Here is a 20,440-nt window from a genome sequence, read left to right on the forward strand (position 1 = left end):
AGCCATGGATCAAAGCAATTAGGTATGTGCAGCACTTCTTAACTTCTGAAATGTGTTTGACTAGGTATCGTAACATTTTTTAACAAAAATACGATTGTGTGGAGAATCAAACAAAATTTGGGACTGAACAGGAAATTTATTGATAAGGAAGATGCAGCATGTTACAGGAGACCCTTCTATAGCTGAATTTCAAAGGACCAAAAAATAGCCAGTTCAGTTTAATGAAGTTTGAATTAATGGGGTTTTTAGTAAAAATACACAACTGTTGAGTTCTCTAATGAAGCACTCAGTTTCATGGCCTTTAAGAGAAAATGAAAATGACTATGATGTATACGTACAATAGTACTTCTGGCATTTGTTTAATTGGGAAAGAGTACATACATATTGTCAAATGTATGCTATTTTTCAAATAACACAATTGCATACATATTGTGGACCAATATTGTACCCAATGTATCAGTGTGTCAAGTAATGCACAAACAGTAATCTGAGGAAACAGTTTAATGTTTGTTCTTTAACACATTTAGTTATAATCAGCATACATGTTTTAGTTTACAACAATAAATCTTATCAATTACACATTTTACATCTTTATGCTAGCATGAAAAAAAAACATTAATTGTTGTTTGTCGGACGGTTGGTTATAATTTTATGGCCCTCTGAAGATACCATACCTGGAGCAGCCAGAAATACCATGGAGACATCGGAAGTGGCAGCAAATCTTTTGAGAACAGCAACTGTAGCTGCAGCTTCAGACCATGTGGTGGTGTCATATCTTCATGTCACTCCTCAGAAGATAACAGTAAAGCATTAGTGCAGTGGGAGTGTCATATCTTCATGTTCCTCCTCAGAATGACAGTACAGCATTTTTTTATTCCTCTTGTGTGTCATCAGCAGAACTGATGACTGGTTCTTCAGCACTACAGATTTTGTTGTCTGGCTGTGTCCATTCTTTCATATTGACAGAATTAGAGGGCACCAACCTGGTGTAAGCCTGTAGAAGAGGAGCATCAGAATCCAAAGTTCTATCCACATTACAAGTATGTTTATATGTTGGATCGTCAATTTCTTCTTCAATTTCAGTGTCGTTGTCAGTTTCTCTCCACGCCTTCTTAAAACAGCTAGTAATGGGGTGTTTTGTAGCTTCATTGCTGACAGGAAAACATTGTCAATAGCTTGCAGTACGTTCCAATATAGAAATGTTCCTTGTAATTCAATTGCACTGATAGCAGCTTTAACAAGTCAGCTTCTGTAACTAAATTTCATTGAGGCAATTAGTTCTTGATCCTTGGCTGCAGATGGCTTGTAGTGTTAACTGGTAAAAAGACAACTTTGTTTGGAAGCTCCAGATCATGGAACTGATGTGCTGAGAAGTGGTCAAAAGTTAGCAAAATATTTCTCTTCCTTGAAGCCATTCATTGTTGAACCAGTTATCGAAGATAGATTTGGTCATCCAAACTTTATTGTTATTCTTATAGGGCACAGCAGATTGAATAGCTTGACATTTTTAAAACAATGCGGATTTTTGTATTTTCCAATCACTAATGGTTTGAGCTTCTCAGAACCATCTGAATTACAACACAATATCACTGTCAGTCTGTCCTTTCTCTGTTTTCCTCCATGACACATTTTGCCCTTGACATGCAGTATTTTTCAGGCATCAAATTACAGAAAGCACTGGCTTCATCCACAGTAAATAGTAAACACATCTCTTGGGCGATACAAATGAGAGAGCTTGGACTGATATTCCTGTGCCCACTCACTGGCATCTTCCTGATTTCTTCTATGTGCCTCTTCACAGACATTGATTTTATGCATTTTCTGAAAATGCCATTGCCAGCCCTCAGTATGAACATAATATGGAATGACCACATAACATCAGTTGTGGATAATGTTGGTGGCAGACTTTTTTTCATTGGCAGGATACTGGGAAAATGCAGTCACCTTACAAAAGAGACTGCTTACAAATCACTTGCACATCCCACCTCAGGCTATGACTCGAATGTGTTTGACGCATACTGAGTAGGAATTACAGGGGGTATTACATGTATACAAAGAAGTGCAGCAGGAATGGTCACAGGTTTGTTAGAGCCAAGAGATAGAGACATTGAAATGCTGAAAAACCAGAACTGACAGTCCCCTGGAGGCGGACAGCTACTATCCCACAAGAGCCTAGTTAAAAAGTTTCAAGAACCAGTTTTAAATGAAGACTGTAGAAATATACTTCAGAGCTCTGTGTATTGCTTCTGAAGGGACTGCAAAGATAAGATTAGACTAATTACAGCATGCACAGAGGCAATTAAGCAGCCATTCTTCCTTTACTCCACACATGATTGGAAAGGGGAAGGAACCTTAATATGTGGTACAATGCTGCCAGGTGCTTCACAGTGGTTTGCAGAGTATGTATGTAGATGTGATTGCAGACAGCTAACAGCAATCCATATGGTTTGCATAAACCAATTTGGTTTTTGTGGCACTGGCTGTTTGCTCTGGTGTTTCTGACATTGATGGGGCACAGCTGATTTTAAGGTGTCTGTGACTCCATTCTCTTAGTTGAGCATAGATTACATATAAGTGAATACAGCTGCACAAAATACAGTCACTGCATAGTTGTGGATGGTGGATACATGATCACTCCAGAGGGACAACCAGAGAAGTCTGTGTCAATGGCAAATAATACAACACCAGTGAAGTACTATCAAGACAAAGTGCTGCACAGTCATAGATATAGTCTGTGAGCAGCTATCACAGGCAAAATGAAGCATGTTGAAATGATGGCAGTCACAGTAAACATATAGTTTAAGCAGTGCAAACTCATTTGTTTCAGTATGGTAACTACGGAAGTAGCTTACTGGAGCTGACACTAAAATTGTCAATGACAAGGGCTGGAATTAGGTGCTATTTGTGCTGACTGTGTGGAGGCTTGGTGTACACAGCTAGTCTATGCCATCTCCAAATCACTAACTCGAAAGGAAATAAGAGGTGGGAAAAAGTGCTGCCATGACATTGCTGTGCCAGTAGACTTCACAGACAACAATGCATGACACTGCGGTTCATCAAAATGTGAAGAAAAAAACCCTTAGTGTGGCGAGCATAGAGTCAGCTCTCCTATCACCATTTATTGTTTGTCTGGTTAATTATAGGTATGACTTTGAATGCACACATAATTTTTAAGGTATCGTTAAGAGATATATTGATCGAATTCTAGGCTTTATTAGAAGGTTCGTTGTCTGGGGCTAGTTGAACAACACAAAGCCTACAGTTCTTTGAAAGGAAGTGTTCTATTTCTAAGTTATTCTATAACCAACAGACTTTTTCTCCTATATTGATTTAGATCCCAACATTATCAAAATGTCACAATATTAACTTAATTAGAAAAGACCATATACCTTTGTACTTGGATATAGTTGTTCCTTTTTTATATTGTCACATATAACACTGCTATGGAATTTTGCCTTCGATGAAACAAAATATGAGCCTATGAAGTACCAACATAATTTTAAGAAGTGCTTTATTATGTCAGTGCCATGCATAATAGTTATGTGATATTGCAGGAGGGTTCTCGGAGTGGCTCCAAATTTCTGCAGCAAGCAAAACTGTATATACTTCCTAGAAATGAGTGTTTAAAAACATATCCACAGTTCACAAAGATGATGTTATGTGCAGGAGATCGCACTGGAGGACATGACTCCTGTCAGGTACCATTCATCATAGATTTTTATTACTTTAAATAGCTTTTACAATTTACATACACACCAATAAAAAGGTTTAAGATTTCAGTTATTGACATTTACTCTTATGAAAATTGTTTGATGGCTTCTTTTTCATACATCTGTACTGAGTCTGGTGTACTATAATAAAAACATTTTTTTCCATAGAGTGTTCCATTTTTAAACTATGTGGAACAAATTAATAATTGTGAATAGAATCATTGTTTACAAATGCAAGGAAACTCATATTTTCCCTCTTGACTTTCAATAATGTTCTTAGTCAACAAATAATGAGTGTTTCTATTTTAGGGAGATTCTGGTGGGCCACTGACAGTAAACGGCACCTTGGTTGGACTTGTTTCTTTTGGGCGAGGATGTGGCAGACCAGGGATCCCTGGTGTTTATTCAAATGTTGCATCCCTGCGAAACTGGATTGGCAAAAATACAGGACTTTAAAACATTATAATGCCATGTTTTTCAGTAGTATAATAATATTTACACAATATATCAGCTTCTTATGGTGGTTACTGTAATTATGAGGGGATAATAGTTTTTCCAACAGATGCTAAAATGTCTCTCTAATTTGTTACCACTTACATTAGAAATCCAGTCTTCATGACTTTGTCTTTTAAAGAAAAAAAATTATATTTATAAAATCTCTATATTATAGCCTATTTGTGCAACTGATAACTTACTTCAGAACTAGTAAAAGGAAAAGATGAATGAGTATAGTTGTAACCATTAGGGTTGTTGCAGTCTTCACTCCAAAAACTGGTCAGATGTATATATTCATTTATCTTCTGCAAGGTTCTTCACCTTTGTGTAACTATTACAAATTACTTCCCTTTCAACCTGTTTACAGTAGTCAAGCCTTGATCTGCATCTAAAATTTTTGCACCTATACTTCCCTCCCCAACCAACTGACTATTCATTGATGTATTACGATGTGCCCTCTCAACTAATCCCTTCTTTTAGTAAGGTTGTGGCTTGATTCTATTTCCTCCTGAATTTGGTTCAGTACCTCTTCATTAGCTACTCAATCTAGCTAGCTAATCTTATCGTCTTTACTACTTGTCATCCACATTTCACTTCTAAATACGGCTACATTCCAGAAAAATGCTTTCAGAAAAGACTTCCTAACATTTAAATTTATATTATATGTTAACAATTTTCTCTTTTTAAGAAACAATTTTCTTGCAAGTGCCTGTCTGCATTTTATACCCTATCTATTTCAGCATTCATCAGTTATCTTGCAGTCCAAATAACAAAACTCTTCAACTTTTAGTCTCTGATTTCCTAACCTAATTTCCTTATCATCATTTTGACTTTATTTTTCTAGTCTGTTTTACTTTTGTTCATGTTCAACTCACACTATCATTCTGTTCCACTGCCCTTTCAAGTCCTTTTCCATTTCTGGCAGAATTACACTGTCATTTGCAAATGTTTAACTTTATATTTCTTCTACCTGGAGTTTAATCCTATACCAAATTGCTTCTCAGTTTCTTTTACTGTTTACGCAGTGTACAGTCTGAATAACATATGGAATAGAGTACAACCCTGTCACAGTCCCTTCTCAACATATGCCTCCCCATCATGTCCTCTGACTCTCATAACTGCAGTCTAATTTCTATAAAAGTTTTAGATTTCCCTTCACTCTATATTTCAGCCCTGTTAACTTCACAATTTCAAAGACTACATTATGTCAACACTGACAAAAGTTTCCCCATAATCTACAAATTGTATAAATGTAGGTTTGCCTTTCTTTATTTTATATTCCAGGATAAGTTGTAGGATTAGCATTGCTTCATGTTATCTAACATTTATACGAAACCATTGCCTAAAGTGTTCCAACATTTCACCAGAATCCTAACTGATCTCCTCTGAGATCAACAGACAGTTTCCATTCTTCTATAAGTAACTTGTGTTAGTATTTTGCAACTACGACTTTTTTGATAATACACCAGTCAGCACCTGCCTACTTTGGAATTGGGCATATTAGAATATTCTTGAAGTCTGCCTCATAATTTTGTACACCAGATGGAACAGTTTTGTCATGGTTGGTTCTCCCAAGGATCTCAGCAACCCAGAGGGAACATTCCTACTCCAAGTACCTTATTTCACCTTAGGTCTTTCAGAGCTCTGTCAGATTCTTCACTCTATGTGACATCTCCCATCTCATTTTCATCTACTTCCTCTTCCTTTTCCATACTACTATCTTTCAGTCTGTTTCTTTTGCATGGCACTTCTATATATTCCTTCCACCTTTCATCATTCCCTTTTGTGCTCAGTACTTGATAACCTCTGAGCTTTTGGTATTCATACTGATGCTTATCTCTTTTCTAATGGTTTGTTTGTATAGCTTTTCACTTATCCTATAGGGCATTTAGCCATTCCTGCTTAGTTATTTTGCACTTTCTGTCAGGTTGTTTTTAGATGGGCATATCCTTTTGTCAAATTCAGTTTCTGCATTTTTTTCCCCTTTAATCAGCTATTCAATTTATCCTTTGTAATCCAATGATGTGTCCCATTCATCTTGTATAGTATTTCTTTCCCTTGTTCAGCCAGTTGGTACTTAATGCTACCTTTGAAACTCTTTACACCCTTGTAGCTTCAAAGTTATCCAGGTTCAATTTTCTTAATTTCCTACCTTCCTGTAATTCCATCAGTGTTAATCTGTAACCAATAATTTACTGCTACAGTCCATGTCTGCTCTGGAAATGTTTTGCAGTTTAAAATCTTGTTTCTAAAACTGTGTCTTAACATGATAAAATCTAACTGAAACCTTCCCATATCTCCATGTGACAAACTGTGCCACGTTACCTTCTTTAAAGCTGACCACATTTCCTTAGTGAAGTTGTGAACTGGTGAGGCTCGGGGAGGTATTGTAGTTCATCTGCACATTCATGGAGCACCAAATGAGCATCTAGGAGTCTGAAGTGTGGCATTGTCACCTTTTAAGATGGTCTTCATGTTAAGAAACAATATATCTATCACAGGATGTGGTCCTGTAATGCTTATGAAACTCTTGGGGTGGCCCTTCCTTGGAGAATACTGACAGAACCCACAGAAATTCAGGGAACTTTTGCCTTTATCACCTTAGTGCCACTGTGATGTTTGACTGGTAGAAGAAGGCAATAACGGCGTAAGTTTATATGTATATATGCAGCACACACAAAGCAGATCTTAGGTCAGAAAGAGGTGAAGAGAGATTCATACGGGCCTTTTATTCTTTTCCTGACATAAAAAAATTATGTTGCATGGTCTCTGTGCCAAATGTTGCATGCTGATGTGTTCCTAGCTGATCAGTGATGTCCACATTACTATGAAACTTCTGAATATGCAGCTTGTGGAATAGTGTGATTGCATAACATGCTGCACTTATCAGTCAGACAAATATGTAATACACAACATATTTTGTTGCAGAAAACCTTGCTTCACTGCAAGGTATGCATAACTACTGTTACCTCACAAAGATTATGTGCTGCAGATACATGTGGTCTTCTGGCCCCTTCTCACCCTGTTGCTTTTCAGCCACCATACATTCCTTATTCTGCCTTTTTTCCCAGCCCAACTCTACCTTGATTGGTACTCTACCCCTTGACATTTCTTCTCCTTTCTTTATCCACATGCAGTATATCTCCCCCTCCCACCTTCTTTTCCCTTGCATCTTCTCCACTAACTCTCTTCTCACTTAATCACTGGTTTCCCAACACAACTTGACCCTTCCTCTCTCCACCCCACATCACTCCATTCCCCATTCTCACCTTACTGAGTTTTATTTTACTCTACTTCACTTTTAATTTTTTTTCAACGCTGTTTATTTTCTGTCAGTTTCAATGTTGTACTCATATTATCCTTGTTTGCCTGTAATATCTTATCCCACAAATGACATTCCCTTCATCTTCACTTTCGTGTACCCAGCTCTCATTGCCTATCTACCCACATTTTTCTTTCCCACTTGCCTTGAAGAAGAAACATACAGTTTCACAAGCTGAACGAATATAGGAAAAAAGCACTCCGACTTCAGGCCACGAGTGGCCTACCGGGATCATCCGACTGCCGTGTCATCCTCAGAGGAGGATGTGGATAGGAGGGGCATGGGGTCAGCACACCGCTCTCCTGGTCGTTATGATGGTATTCTTGACTGAAGCCACTACTATTCGGTCGAGCAGCTCCTCAATTGGCATCAAGAGGCTGAGTGCGCCCAGAAAAATGGCAACAGCCCATGGCGGCCTGGATGGTCACCCATCCAAGTGCTGACCACGTCCGACAGCGCTTAACTTTGATGATCGCACGGGAACTGGTGTATCCACTGTGGCAAGGCCGTTGCGAACGAATGTAGGAAATATTTTAATATTTTCATCAGGTTGCCTTTTACTTAAAATGATTTATGTGAGCTACAGTCTTCTTATCCACACATATTCAACAACAAGTGGTTTTTCACAGGTAACAATCAGTAGAGTTTGCATACATAATTGGTGCATGAGCTCTAAGCTTTCTGCCTTTCTTCTAACAGCTAAAGTCACAGCCGTTACTTCAGTACATTCAAATTCTAGAGAAATTGTTACCGAGAAAACAAACTACATAAATGTGCTTCACTACTGATTTTCAGGTTCATATCTTCAAGAATAAGTGCAGGATGAAGCATAAACAGCAACCTGGTCTTAAGTCACTGCAATGTTTCAAGCAAAAACCAATAACGAGAAAGTCAGTATTATATACAACATGAAATTAAATTCTTTATTGTATGGATGACTATTAAAGTACTGCAGATTAACTGACATTACTCATATGCAAAATCATGTTACTTCTTATTTCATGTACTCATTGAACCATTAATCTTCTTTACTATTTTCATAAAACAGAAACAAGAATAATGAAAGAGTGTTATTATCAGAGAGCAGTAGTGAATATAAGCTTACAAATTCTGCCTTATCCTTCAAAGCTATGAACAGTTAAGAGACATGTGAACAGTGATTTGCACTGTTGCCATGTTTATGGGCTTGGAGTCCGTTTTCCGAGCAGACTGGAGTTAGTTCAAAAGGCAAAGCCGCGTGTTCATGGTTCAGGAATCAACAGCAGTTGTCCTGGATGGGTGCATAAATGAAGAACAAAATGATATTCATACACATTATTTGGAACAAGTTGTGTGTATATCAAAGAACTTAATACATTAGGGACCCACCAAATGAGGAAGTGCAGTTGTTAAGACACTGATCTCATGTTTGTATCTTATTCATCTCATAACATACATTTTATACATCATCTGATCTATTGTACAGGAGACATGTCAGTTTTTGTCTTATGATATATTCGTACACAGTTATTAAAGTCTCTAACACTATTTTTACTAGCACAGTCCTATGTTTAAAACAATAATATTATTAAATTGTTTTTCTTATGATGTACCAGTGCTTAGCGTATAAATTTCACAGACATTATTGTATAAATACAGTATTACAGTAAACATTATGATATTAAATAGACACCCTTCAAAGGATCATCTCATCATTCATAAATTCATCCTCTGATTAGTGCAATTTTTTCAATAGGAAACTGTATTCAGAAGGACGGAGTTCGTTCTGTTTGGCCATCCAGATTTAGGTTTTCCTAAGCAAATTCAGGGAAATGCCAGGATGGTTCCTTCATCAAGACTCCAACTGATAACCTGTCCTATCCACATAAAAGCATACCAGTACTTACCAATCCTATGTGTATAACTATGCATATTTTGGAGCTATTTGTTTTCATTGCATTATAATTACATCATAACTGTGAGACAATCCCTGGAAGAATAAAAAAAATAAAATAAATGCACTGAGCTCTGAATAAGAATTGTCACACCTCTGCAAAGATTTCACTGGTGGCAGTTCTTCTGCAGTCCTTTGAAAGTAACTCAGCTGTACGAGACTTTTATCATCAAACTTAATTCTAATTTTGTTGTTGTTGTTGTTGTTTGTGTATGTGCTATACGTTTGGACTATTTCCCATCAGTGAAGATAGCAGATTTCAATTTTTTTGTATGTTACAAATTAGATGTATCCTTAGGTATTTGCCATCTCTTGTATCTCATTTCACAGTTAGGAAACCAAAGCCTGCTTGAATTGTAATGCATTCTTTCATAGTCAAATTATAGTCCTTTTAGTTTTCTAGTGACTTATCATTGTAATTTAACTGATGGCTACAACACATATAGTGAGAAAGTAAGTCGGCTTGAAATAGCACAGCCTACGACTTCAAGTGTTCCTTGGTATTTATTTACTTATATCAGTTTAGATGTTTATGGATTTATTTTGTGTGTTTTGCTGTTGGGTAGCAACAGGGAAAATCCTAATATCGCTGTTTATCAATTCACCCTGAGTAGTGAGCAGTTGAAACCTGTTACTTCAAATTGTGTTTTGATGACTGGATGGTAAAACTGTGTGTTTGAGTGCAATAGCCATAAACTCTGCAGAAAGTAATAAAACAGACAGATCTGAAGAAAATGTACTTAGTTGAGCTTTTCAGACATGGTGCTCAGGTGCTTTGTCACAGATTCAATTAACCTCCTTTAGAATTTTTGCTTGTACACTAGTCCTCTGGCTGACGATGCATTTCTACAGAAAAATATCTCTTTCTGAACTCCATTTGAATATACATTACAATCTTTTTTTTCTTTTGATGTACTGTGTTTACTTCAACCCTAGCACTATTATATATCATTTTCAACCAATGAGTGAGGTAATGAACTCCAGTATCCCCGTATGCTTTCAACCATTTCTGTCTTCCTGTCAGCTATGTTAACATCGTCGTATCATCCAAAACACTTTCAAAAGAGTTAACTACAATGAATTATCATGAGCAAATATGTGCATATTTTCCTGTGGAATAGGTGAATAAGGATATGTTTTCTTTGTTTCTTGAGCTATTCATAACAGCACAAATGACAAGATGATGATTACTCGTATGATTAATATCTAGTGTTGCAGCTTTTCAATGCCCAGTTGTCTTTACTTGTTCATGATTTTCAAATGGGTCAATTTACATACAACATTATCAACACTCCATCTTCCTCTCTTATGCAGCAAATGCCACGGTAGTATGGGTATCACCTATCTTTTCTAACTCTTTGTGTAAAACATCTAGACAAAGATTAGTAGCCTAACCATTACAGTTGGATATCTTCTATTGTAACATCATTCAAGGTGTTCTGTGCATTATTCTCTACACACAATACTGAGTGCGAATAGTGTTAAACAGAGTAGCAGTCATTACACTTCTTGCTCATGCTAGAAACAGCCACATTCATCCTGGGCAGGAGGGGGCTGTCCATTTTTTAACCGTAATTAGTGTGTGCTTTGATATTTTATCTATTATGTCTAACATTAAAATATCGGTACGTACTGTAAATACCAAGGGTGTATTCTTATTTGCAAACAATGATTACTATTGGTAACGTACTGCAATTTATGACAGTTGGTTGCTTATTACGTTTTCATTCGTATTTGCTCGCCGCTGTGGATCTGTTATTAAGTAGATTAATATTTCTGTAATCTGCACTACGCTGTGTTGTAAAATGACTCGTATCATGTTTTAAATCATACATAAAATTACCGGTAAGGGGAACATTACTTCGGAAAAGCTTAACATCTCACTGCCAACAAAAAATGGCATCCAAATTTATTACATATAAAATATGATAAATCGAAAGCAACCAAATTTATTGTACCATATATAAAACGTGATAGATCGAACATCAATTTTTGCATCATGCTGGTTTCGCTCTGTGAGTTTTAACTTTAGAACCCTTGCACTCCAGATTTTGTTGCAGATTACGTTATCATTTATCTCCTTATCTGTTACACACTTTCGTCCACATAGGCTGAAAGTAAACGACAAACACGAACACAACACGCTGTTACTGAGGAACCATCTCGACTTACGCAGTAGACTGCGTTTGCCAATCTTCGGGAGCTAAATACTGAGATCGTTGCGGCTGTCTATTAGAGCCCGTTTAGCTTTGCAACCAGTGACAGTTCCCCTGTCAGCATGTCTAAGCCACGAGTACTTGTGGCGCATTCGGATATTCCCAAGAAGGCAATTCAGCTGTTGCAAGGAAGGTACGTGGAGATAATTTTATTTAATCGTTTTTTAACTGTGAATCGGAACAACTCAAGAACGATAACCGTACAAAAAATTATATAAAAATACGTTAAGTAACTATTCAGAATGTTGATTGCGTCTGTTGTCGTAGCACATTTAATAACTAATCTTTCGAGGTAACCGGCACATGTCGGAATCATGATTTCAACATTCCTTGGTTCATATAATCGTACTTCGAACTGAGTAACACATGCAAAAACACTCATTTGAGTTACAGTCACGTGCATTCATAGTGCAAGGAAGCTGATGTTATATCGTTATATTATACATTCACAATGAGAAGTACAGTACAATAACGAAAACTAGTTCCTTCTTTGTCGTTATTGGGATATCATTACTATATTTCCATAAAGCAGACCACATGAACAAGGCTTGTTGAAACATTCGTATTGTTTTCGTTATTAATTGCAATCCATCTGTACTTCATATTGTTGTACATTGGAAGTGCTGGCTTGAGATGTTTTGAATTGCGGCAGTACTGTTCTCGAGACACCTACCTCATTTTAGTATCTACAAAATTTAGATGATTAATCGCGCATTGTGTAAGCATATACATTTGTCACTGAAATCATAAAATTCGATTATCTTTTGTAATTTCACACCCACGAATCAAGCAGAGGAATGTTTGTCTCCTCGTCGGCTGCACAAATTATAGTTTTCTTTTTAATGTGTGTCCACACGAAGCCTCTGCCGTTATGCGCAATCACAGACGCACGGGAACAAAAGGGCATGCACAAAAATTTGTGGAAAGAACGCACGTAAGCATGGACGTTCTCGCGTTGTAATGTTGCCACATAGCGCAAGCAGTTTCCACTTCGCTTGGGTGTTTGTGGTGCGTCTATTGTGACGAAGAAGTACCTAGATAACGGAGGGACCAGAAATACGAAGTGACGATAACTTTTTTTTTTTTTTTTTTTTTTTTTTTTGCAAATTTCAGGAAGTTACAGAGATTGAAGAAAGATATTCTGCTTGAGAAAGAGCAGTGATAAACTTGTCCTCACGAAGCCTTTTTTTCTGTTCAACTTTACGCTTGCGTGTAAATTTCCAACACCGCACCTATGCGTGCGCATTTGTGCATGCGTAATTTCCTGAAAAAGGAAGCCCTGCGCTAAAAGCGCATTTTCTTCCGCCTTCGGTAGGGAGCTTTGCGCTTTTTAGCAGACGACAGGCAGCTGGGGCCCGTGTGTGTTTCATTGTGTAGTGTGTTGAGTTTATGCTATGAACCGATTTATGTGCAGTAATGTTTGTTGACTCCAAAGGAAGCACTCTTAAATTTATAAACGATTACAGACAAAGTAAAGTCGTAAGGAGTGCCGCTTCTAAAGATTATTTGAATAAAAATTTGAGACTTGGTGCCCTGAGCGTCAAGTATTGGATATAAACTCTCTGTTCATATTACTGTAAAGAATAAGATACAGCAAGTTTCGAAGTAGGAAACAGAGAAAAATAAGCCAGAAATTTATGAAAAGTCTGGGCGAGTGTTCATGCCATGGCGACTTACACCACAACACCTGTGGAGCCTGATGCGGTGTCGGCAGGGGGGGGGGGGGGGGCAGCCGAGAGCAGGAGAGGTGTTTTTTGAGATTTTTTTCTCGGTATGTGTTGTAGATATCAATGTCAAATTTGGTCAAAATGTTTATTGATATTTGCTCTACAAACTGGAATTTTTTCAACCGGAAATGTCGAAGAGCAAAGGTGGAAGTGCCGTCGGAACGAAACAAAATTTCGATGTAGACCTCCACGCGCGGTATGTCACAGGTCAGCCGGCTCGTCTGATATCAAAATTGAGCTGACGTTAGCGAAGTATATAAGATTCTTTAGCAGTTGTACCTCGCTTAAGTTATTTGGACCATAGGAAACAAAATGGCGGCCATTTGAAACAAAATAGGGTATTTTCATCGATTTTTCGACTTCGTCGGCCAAGTAAAAATATTTATAGTTGATGGATCAGAATAAAAGTGGTACAACTCCTAGACAAGTTAGTTAGCTTCGTCGGAAACAAAAAATCATGCCAATCGGTTCAGTAGATTTGAAGTTACCATACCTCGCGATAAAAAAAAAGTCGTTTCGAGAAAAACGCGTTTGAAGTTTTGAGTACATATAAATGTAATATTATGCAACTTACGTTCAATCTGCTATTCCGGGTCCATAAACTAGTCCTTCCTCTGCCTCATAGAGGGCGTTCTGCTTGATCTGGACCACCCTGCGCTGCTCCAGAGCCGCTAGTACGGCCTGTGACAAGCGGTTTTCGGCCGCTTGAATCCGGTGGTCGTCCGAATCTTGGCTAACTGCGTCGAATAGAGTCCCAGGGTGCCGGCCGGAGTGGCTGTGCGGTTCTAGGCGCTACAGTCTGGAACCTCGGGCATGGATGTGTGTGATGTCCTTAGGTTAGTTAGGCTTAATTAGTTCTAAGTTCTAGGCGACTAATGACCTCAGAAGTGAAGTCGCATAGTGCTCAGAGCCATTTGAAGTCCCAGGGTGACGTCCATCGTTGTCATGGTCTTCAGAATTGCTTAATACCCTTCGTTGAAGCTGCTCACTGCCAGGAAAGTCACAGTCTCCGCACCAGAATTCAAATGCTTGGGACCTAACTGCCAAACACACGCGTTCAAACTTTCGTTTGAATTTTGTGTGTTTCCTCCCAAGCACCGGTACAATAACTCGTCCTCGGATGAATCGCTTTTTGAACTTCTTAGGAGAGCGGCTATTCGTGTTAATATTCGTCCAGATGCCCGGTAGCCTCTGCAATGCGCCACTTGCACCAACTAGTTTCCCCACCCGGACAATTTTGGCGTTGTGGGTGGTCATCCGTCGGACGCTTGTGGAAATACGTTGCCCAAATTGCCTTCTTCATCTGTTCCACCGAATTGGAATGCTGTTGGATTGCCAAGCCGTTGTATGTCGTAAGCTCCTTGATCACTTGATCCTTGGGCAAGCATATAGAATAATTTTTCGCGGCTATAAAGTCGAAATCCCCGAAAAACACTGGTGCGTGAAAAAGGCCGATTTCAGACAGGTGCATTTTTTTTGTTCAACCGCGAATAACAAAAATTTTCGTTCCGTATTCGGAAAAACCGTTTCAGGGGTGGATTCTAAACACTTTCATGGATCCAAAAATGCAATTTAAAGAAAAACGATTTTTTGAACGAAGACACAGTAAACCTCCCCTTAAGATTCCTGACCTCCAGGCTTTGCGCCAATGTCCGACTTTAATACCAAACTCATGAAGTGAGGGCATGTGACACTTGATGGTGATCCATCCGTCGGATGGGGACGTCAAGCTCGGCTTACACTGCACTCTCTGTCACTCACACACACACACACACACACACACACACACACACACACACACACACACACAAAATACGTACTTGTAGTATTAGAAAAATTGTAATGGAGCATGTTGCAAGTAAATAAGCAAATAGAGTTGCGCCTGTCATCTGAAGAAAAGAAATGATGTATGTTAGCTCCTCAACAAACTACTAGAAATATAAATTAAGGACACTGATGATGCCAAAAAATACAAATTGGTAAACACAGTCTCCTTTTCAGTGGGTTTTGGCGTCTATGAAATTCCCAAATTTGTCGAGTCCAAGGATGTATCTACATATAATCTTTAATGGTTAAAGCTGTGTAAACAACTTTTTTTTATATAAAATAAATTACAAATGACGCATTGAAAGTTAATTTATCTTCACATAACTACTAAGAGCCTCCCTTAAGTATTTTTCAGATTCAGGAATAATCACTGAAATACCTTGTTTTGAAATGAACAATAAATAGTTGAAACTGGTATATAAGTCGCCGGTTACTAGCTAACTAAATGTTATTTCCAGCCTTATAGCTGTAGTTCGTCAAGCATAAAATCTAAATATCGTTGTGACCTCCTTCAGAAATTAGATCGTTGTCGTCACTTCGTATTCCTCGTACCTCTTTCTATCATGCGCCGCTCACTCAACGAAGTGCGGGGCAGCAGGTACGTGGCCCTGCCAGACAGCTAAAAAATACGCACCCTATACAGCTTCGTCACAATGTAGCGGCACTAATGGTCTAAGCAAACGTTGGAGTGCATTTAGAATTAGAATACAAAAAGTTGTCGATTTTCCATGTTTTTGGTGAAAGTGAATACTGTATACCTGAGAGTCATCAATTATTACCACAGTGACAGAATATGATAATGTATAATGACACGTACAGTGGCAATCGAATATTGAATGTTATTGAAGGTCACTGATTTAGCTGAAGGAACTGTAAATTTGCGTAATAAAAGCTGATGAAATAATGCTTGCATTCAATATCCAGCTAAAATCGCACTGACATTGATGCAGGTTTTGAACAGAGCAAATGAAAAAAAATTATGTTGCCAACCGTGACAGCTGATTCTGATTGTTTACTTCGTTTATAATTAACAGAAAACGTCAATCCAGCTACAATGTAGGCTGTCATGAGTAAATCGAGCAACTGAACTAACAGGACTCTTTAGCGTTATTAATATTAACTGCAATGACAGCAGAGAGGAAGGACGTGCAAGTTGTATTGGTAAGCAGAATAAATTTCTATCTGGATAATTATTCGAATAATTCATCATTTTAACAAATTTATTCGTGAACAAATTATTTGAAACTTACGTAAGCCACTGTATTTTATTTGGTTACTTCTTGTACCGAATCCAGAGGCTAGTATTCGTTCCCTTGACTGAGTGCAATTTCTATTTGATAAATTAACGGTTTGAATAGAAATGTGGAGCGGTGACTCAGTGGGTAAACTGACAGACTAGCTTCCCACTTGGCCGTACGACTTACCCCCTGTTATCGTTGTTGTTGTTGTTGTTGTTGTTGTGGTCTTCAGTCCTGAGACTAGTTTGATGCAGCTCTCCACGCTACTTCATCCTGTGCAAGCTTCTTTATCTCCCAGTACTTTCTGCAACCAACATCCTTCTGAATATGCTTAGTGTATTCATCTCTTGGTCTCCCTCTACGATTTTTACCCTCCACGCTGCCCTCCGATGCTAAACTTGTGATCCCTTGATCCCTCAGAACAAGTCCTACCAACCGGTCCCTTCTTCTTGTCAAGTTGTGCCACAAACTCCTCTTCTCCCCAATTCGATTCAATACCTCCTCATTAGTTACGTGATCTACCCATCTAATCTTCGGCATTCTTCTGTAGCACCACATTTCGAAAGCTTCTATTCTCTTCCTGTCCAAACTATTTATCGTCTATGTTTCACTTCCATACATGGCTACACTCCATACAAATACTTTCAGAAACGACTTCCTGACGCTTAAATCTATACTCGATGTTAACAAATTTCTCTTCTTCAGAAACGCTTTCCGTGCCATTGCAAATCTACATTTTATATCCTCTCTACTTCGACCATCATCAGTTATTTTGCTCCCCAAATAGCAAAACTCCTTTACTACTTTAAGTGTCTTATTTCCTAATCTAATTACCTCATCATCACCCGACTTAATTCGACTACATTCCATTATCCTCGTTTTGCTTTTGTTGATGTTCATCTTATATCCCCCTTTCAAGATACTGTCGACTCCAAGTCCTTTGCTGTCTCTGACAGAATTACAATGTCATCGGCGACCCTCAAAGTTTTTATTTCTTCTCCATGGATTTTCATACCTACTCCGAATTTTTCTTTTGTTTCCTTTACTGCTTGCTCAATAACTGCTTGCTGAATAACATCGGGGAGAGGCTACAACCCTGTCTCACTCCCTTCCCAACCACTGCTTCCCTTTCATGCCCCTCGACTCTTATAAATGCCATCTGATTTATGTACAAATTGTAAATAGCTTTTCGCTCCCTGTATTTTACCCCTGCCACCTTTAGAATTTGAAAGAGAGTATTCCTATCAACATTGTCAAAAGCTTTCTCTAAGTCTACAAATGCTAGAAACGTAGGTTTGCCTTTCCTTAATCTTTCTTTTAAGATAAGTCGTCAGATCAGTATTGCCTCACGTGTTCCAACATTTCTACGGAATCCAAACTGATCTTTCCTGAGGTCGGCTTGTACTAGTTTTTCCATTCGTCTGTAAAGAATTCGTATTCGTTAGTATTTTCGAGCTGTGACATATTAAACTGATAGTTCGGTAATTTTCACACGTGTCAACACCTGCTTTCTTTGGGATTGGAATTATTATATTCTTCTTGAAATCTGAGGGTATTTCGCCTGTCACATACATCACCAGACAGAGTTTTGTTAGGACTGGCTCTCCCAAGGCCGTCAGTAGTTCTAATGGAATGTTGTCTACTTCTTGGGGCCTTGTTTCGACTCAGGTCCTTCAGTGCTCTGTCAAACTCTTCAAGCAGTATCGTATCTCCCATTTCATCTTCATCTACACCCTCTTCCATTTCCATAATATTGTCCTCAAGTATATCGCCCTTGTATAGACCCTCTATATACTCCTTCCACCTTTCTGCTTTCCCTTCTTTGCTTAGAACTGGGTTTCCATCTGAGCTGTTGATATTCATACAAGTGGCCCTCTTTTCTCCAAAGGTCTCTTTAATTTTCCTGTAGGTAGTATCTATCTTACCCCTAGTGAGATAATCCTCTACATCCTTACATTTGTCCTCTAGCCATCCCTGCTTAGCCATTTTGCACTTCCTGTCGATCTCATTTTTGAGACGTTTGTATTCCTTTTTGCCTGCTTCATTTACTGCATTTTTATATTGTCTCCTTTCATCAATTAAATTCAATATTTCTTCTGTTACCCAAGGATTTCTAGTAACCCTCGTCTTTTTACCTACTTGATCCTCTGCTGCCTTCACTACTCCATCCCTCAGAGCTACCCATTCTTCTTCTACTGTATTTCTTCCCCCATTCCTGTCAATTGTTCCCTTATGCTCTCCCTGAAACTCTGTACAACCTCTTGTTCTTTCAGTTTATCCAGGTCCTATCTCCTTAAATTCACACCTTTTTTCAGTTTCTTCAGTTTTAATCTACAGTTCATAACCAATAGACTGTGGTCAGAGTCCACATCTGCCCCTGGAAATGCCTTACAATTTAAAACCTGGTTCCTAAATCTCTGTCTTACCATTATATAACCTATCTGATACCTTCTAGTATCTCCAGGATTCTTCCATGTATGCAACTTTCTTTTATGATTCTTCAACCAAGTGTTAGGTATGATTAAGTTATGCTCTGTGCAAAATTCTACCAGGCGGATTCCTCTTTCATTTCTTACCCCCAATCCATATTCACCTACTATGTTTCCTTCTCTCCCTTTTCCTACTCTCGAATTCCAGTCACCCATGACTATTAAATTTCCATCTCCCTTCACTACCTGAATAATTTCTTTTATCTCATCATACATTTCATCAATTTCTTCATCTGCAGTGCTAGTTGGCATATAAACTTGTACTACTGTAGTAGGCATGGGCTTCGTGTCTGTTTTGGCCACAATAATGCGGTCACTATGCTGCTTGTAGTAGCTTACGCGCACTCCTATTTTGTTACTCATTACTAAACCGACTCCTGCATTACCCCTATTTGATTTTGTATTTATAACCCTGTATTCACCTGACCAAAAGTCTTGTTCCTCCTGCCACCGAACTTCACTAATTCCCACTATATCTAACTTTAACCAATCCATTTCCCTTTTTAAATTTTCTAACCTATCTGCCCGATTAAGGGATCTGACATTCCACGCTCCGATCCGTAGAACGCCAGTTTTCTTTCTCCTGATAACGACGTCCTCTTGAGTAGTCCCCGCCCGGAGATCCGAATGGGGGACTATTTTACCTCCGGAATATTTTACCCAAGAGGACGCCATTATCATTTAACCACACAGTAGAGCTGCATGCCCTCGGGAAATATTACGGCTGTAGTTTCCCCTTGCTTTCAGCCGTTCGCAGTACCAGCACAGCAAGGCTGTTTTGGTTAGTGTTACAAGGCCAGATCAGTCAATCATCCAGACTGCTGCCCCTCTTCATGAACCACACGTTTGTCTGGCCTCTCAACAGATACCCCTCCGTTGTGGTTGCACCTACTGTACTGCCATCTGTATCGCTGAGGCACGCACCTCCCCACCAACGGCAAGGTCCATGGTTCATGTTATCATTAGGGACTGGAAAAAATCGTTTTAATTTAAGGCCAAATTCTGTGTTATTTCTTCCCAATTTGGGTGTTATTTGTAGCCAGTTTCGGTATTAATTTTTGCCAAATTCTATGCCATTTTTGTCAATTTTTTGCTTTGTACTTTTTTACTGATGCGGTATATTTTGCGAATTTCGTTCGTATTTTTCAACTGAAGTGTTATATCTTTCCCTGTTTAGGCGCTATTTTTTTTTTGCCAGTTTCGGTGTAATTTTTTGCGCAAATGGGCGACATTTTTGGCCAATTTCAGTGCTATTTTTTGCCAATTTCGGTGTTTTTGCCGGATTCAATGTTATTTTTTCCCATGTTCGATGTTACTTTTTGCTAGGTTCGGCGGTACCTATTTTTTTGCAGGATTGTTGATTCTTTTTAGCATATTCGATGACACTGGCTTTTGCCAGTTCTGGTGTTAGTTGTTTTCCAGGATCTGGTGTTACCATTTTTCTCAGATTCAGCATTACCTGTTTTTGCAAGTTACATGTTAC

General features: G+C 38.5%; 2 protein-coding genes and 1 long non-coding RNA gene across 5 annotated transcripts in view; 2 read left to right on the forward strand and 1 right to left on the reverse strand.

Annotated features, from left to right (window-relative positions):
- LOC124777481 (trypsin-1-like) overlaps window positions 1–4,248 on the forward strand; it is a 72,671-nt gene extending 68,423 nt beyond the window's left edge. For all 3 annotated transcript variants that reach the window (XM_047252916.1, XM_047252918.1, XM_047252917.1), the window contains 2 exons: window positions 3,555–3,698; window positions 4,020–4,248. In XM_047252916.1, the coding sequence (XP_047108872.1) occupies window positions 3,555–3,698; window positions 4,020–4,166 (291 nt within the window). In that variant the 3' untranslated portion in view covers window positions 4,167–4,248. The remainder of the gene's footprint in view (window positions 1–3,554; window positions 3,699–4,019) is intronic.
- LOC124777482 lies at window positions 3,700–11,813 on the reverse strand. Its single transcript, XR_007015734.1, has 3 exons — window positions 11,419–11,813; window positions 8,633–8,797; window positions 3,700–4,138 (listed from the first exon to the last, which is right to left on the reverse strand). It is a non-coding gene; the product is annotated as an uncharacterized LOC124777482 (long non-coding RNA).
- LOC124777480 (glyoxylate reductase/hydroxypyruvate reductase-like) overlaps window positions 11,568–20,440 on the forward strand; it is an 89,184-nt gene continuing 80,311 nt past the window's right edge. The window contains exon 1 of the mRNA XM_047252915.1: window positions 11,568–11,809. Within this exon, the coding sequence (XP_047108871.1) occupies window positions 11,739–11,809 (71 nt within the window). The 5' untranslated portion in view covers window positions 11,568–11,738. The remainder of the gene's footprint in view (window positions 11,810–20,440) is intronic.

The sequence above is a fragment of the Schistocerca piceifrons genome, chromosome 2 (assembly GCF_021461385.2).
Source record: "Schistocerca piceifrons isolate TAMUIC-IGC-003096 chromosome 2, iqSchPice1.1, whole genome shotgun sequence".
Classification (NCBI taxonomy): Eukaryota; Metazoa; Arthropoda; class Insecta; order Orthoptera; family Acrididae; genus Schistocerca; species Schistocerca piceifrons.